The 992-nt window shown below is 46.9% G+C and overlaps 1 protein-coding gene across 1 annotated transcript in view; it reads left to right on the top strand.

The window, feature by feature from the left end:
* LOC113473823 overlaps nt 1-700 on the top strand; it is a 10,805-nt gene extending 10,105 nt beyond the window's left edge. The window contains exon 2 of the mRNA XM_026833266.1: nt 4-700. Within this exon, the coding sequence (XP_026689067.1) occupies nt 4-601 (598 nt within the window). The 3' untranslated portion in view covers nt 602-700. The remainder of the gene's footprint in view (nt 1-3) is intronic.
* Nucleotides 701-992: the final 292 nt, after the last annotated feature.

Raw genomic sequence — 992 nt, 5'->3', positions numbered from 1 at the left:
TAGGCTTGAGGAGAGACAGGAGGCCCAAGAGCAGTACAGCCGGCGCAACTCGTTACTTCTTCGCGGCGTTCCTGAGAACCGTTCCGGTCGGGACACTGAAGATGACTGCTTGCATCACGTGATGGATCTGATCCAGAACAAACTGGGTCTTGACCTAGGGGAAGAGGTCATCTCTAGGTGTCACCGCCTCAACAGCAAGGACAAAACCGGGAAGAACGCGCGGCCCATCATCATGAAGTTTTATTCATACAAACACAGGAGAATGGTGTTTGGCCAGAAGAAGAAGCTCAAGGGACTCCCCATCTCAATCTCGGAATTCCTGACTCCTGAACGTCTAGCTGTGTTCCGACAGGCCAAGGCGGTGCACGGGATGAAGAACTGCTGGACGTCCGACGGGAAAATCATTATCAAGCTAAACACAGACGGTGTCGATAAAAGAATGGTGATACGACACGCCCGGGAGATCCCGCCTCCTCCCCCCGTTCGGAACCAGGAACAGCAAGACCAGAGCTCCAAGTCAAAGGTACCGAAGAGCAGAACCCCGGTCCCGGCCACAGTCCCGGTCACCACTAGGAGAGCCAAGGCAACAATCAAAAAATAAGTAACTATATGTAATATGTATATGTATTATGTAACTAGATAGGTACCTGTTCATCCATTCATTTTTCATTTATTAGGATGGGTGGTATCGGGCTGCACCGTTTTTTTTTTTTTTTTTGACTTGATTAAAGTGTGTCTGTCTAGTTTTACTTTTATTACTTGCAGTATTCCGAGCTATACTAGTAATGGAGTATTGCACATCGGTCCAAATTTTCAATCGGTAACGGAATGTGATGGAAATCGTCACTCTTCTTTCTTTTCTTCTTAACCTTTTTCTAATACTTGTTGGTTTATGTTTACCCTTCTAGTCAAGTCTTTTAGGACTTTCCAAAGTTACGTGGCCTGAGACCCACGGGTTCTTCGCCCTCAAAGAGTGTTTTGCTCCAGAGAAG

Source organism: Diaphorina citri, unplaced genomic scaffold (genome assembly GCF_000475195.1).
Source record: "Diaphorina citri unplaced genomic scaffold, Diaci psyllid genome assembly version 1.1 scaffold117252, whole genome shotgun sequence".
Lineage (NCBI taxonomy): Eukaryota > Metazoa > Arthropoda > Insecta > Hemiptera > Psyllidae > Diaphorina > Diaphorina citri.
This window is presented reverse-complemented; position numbering and strand designations above follow the sequence as displayed.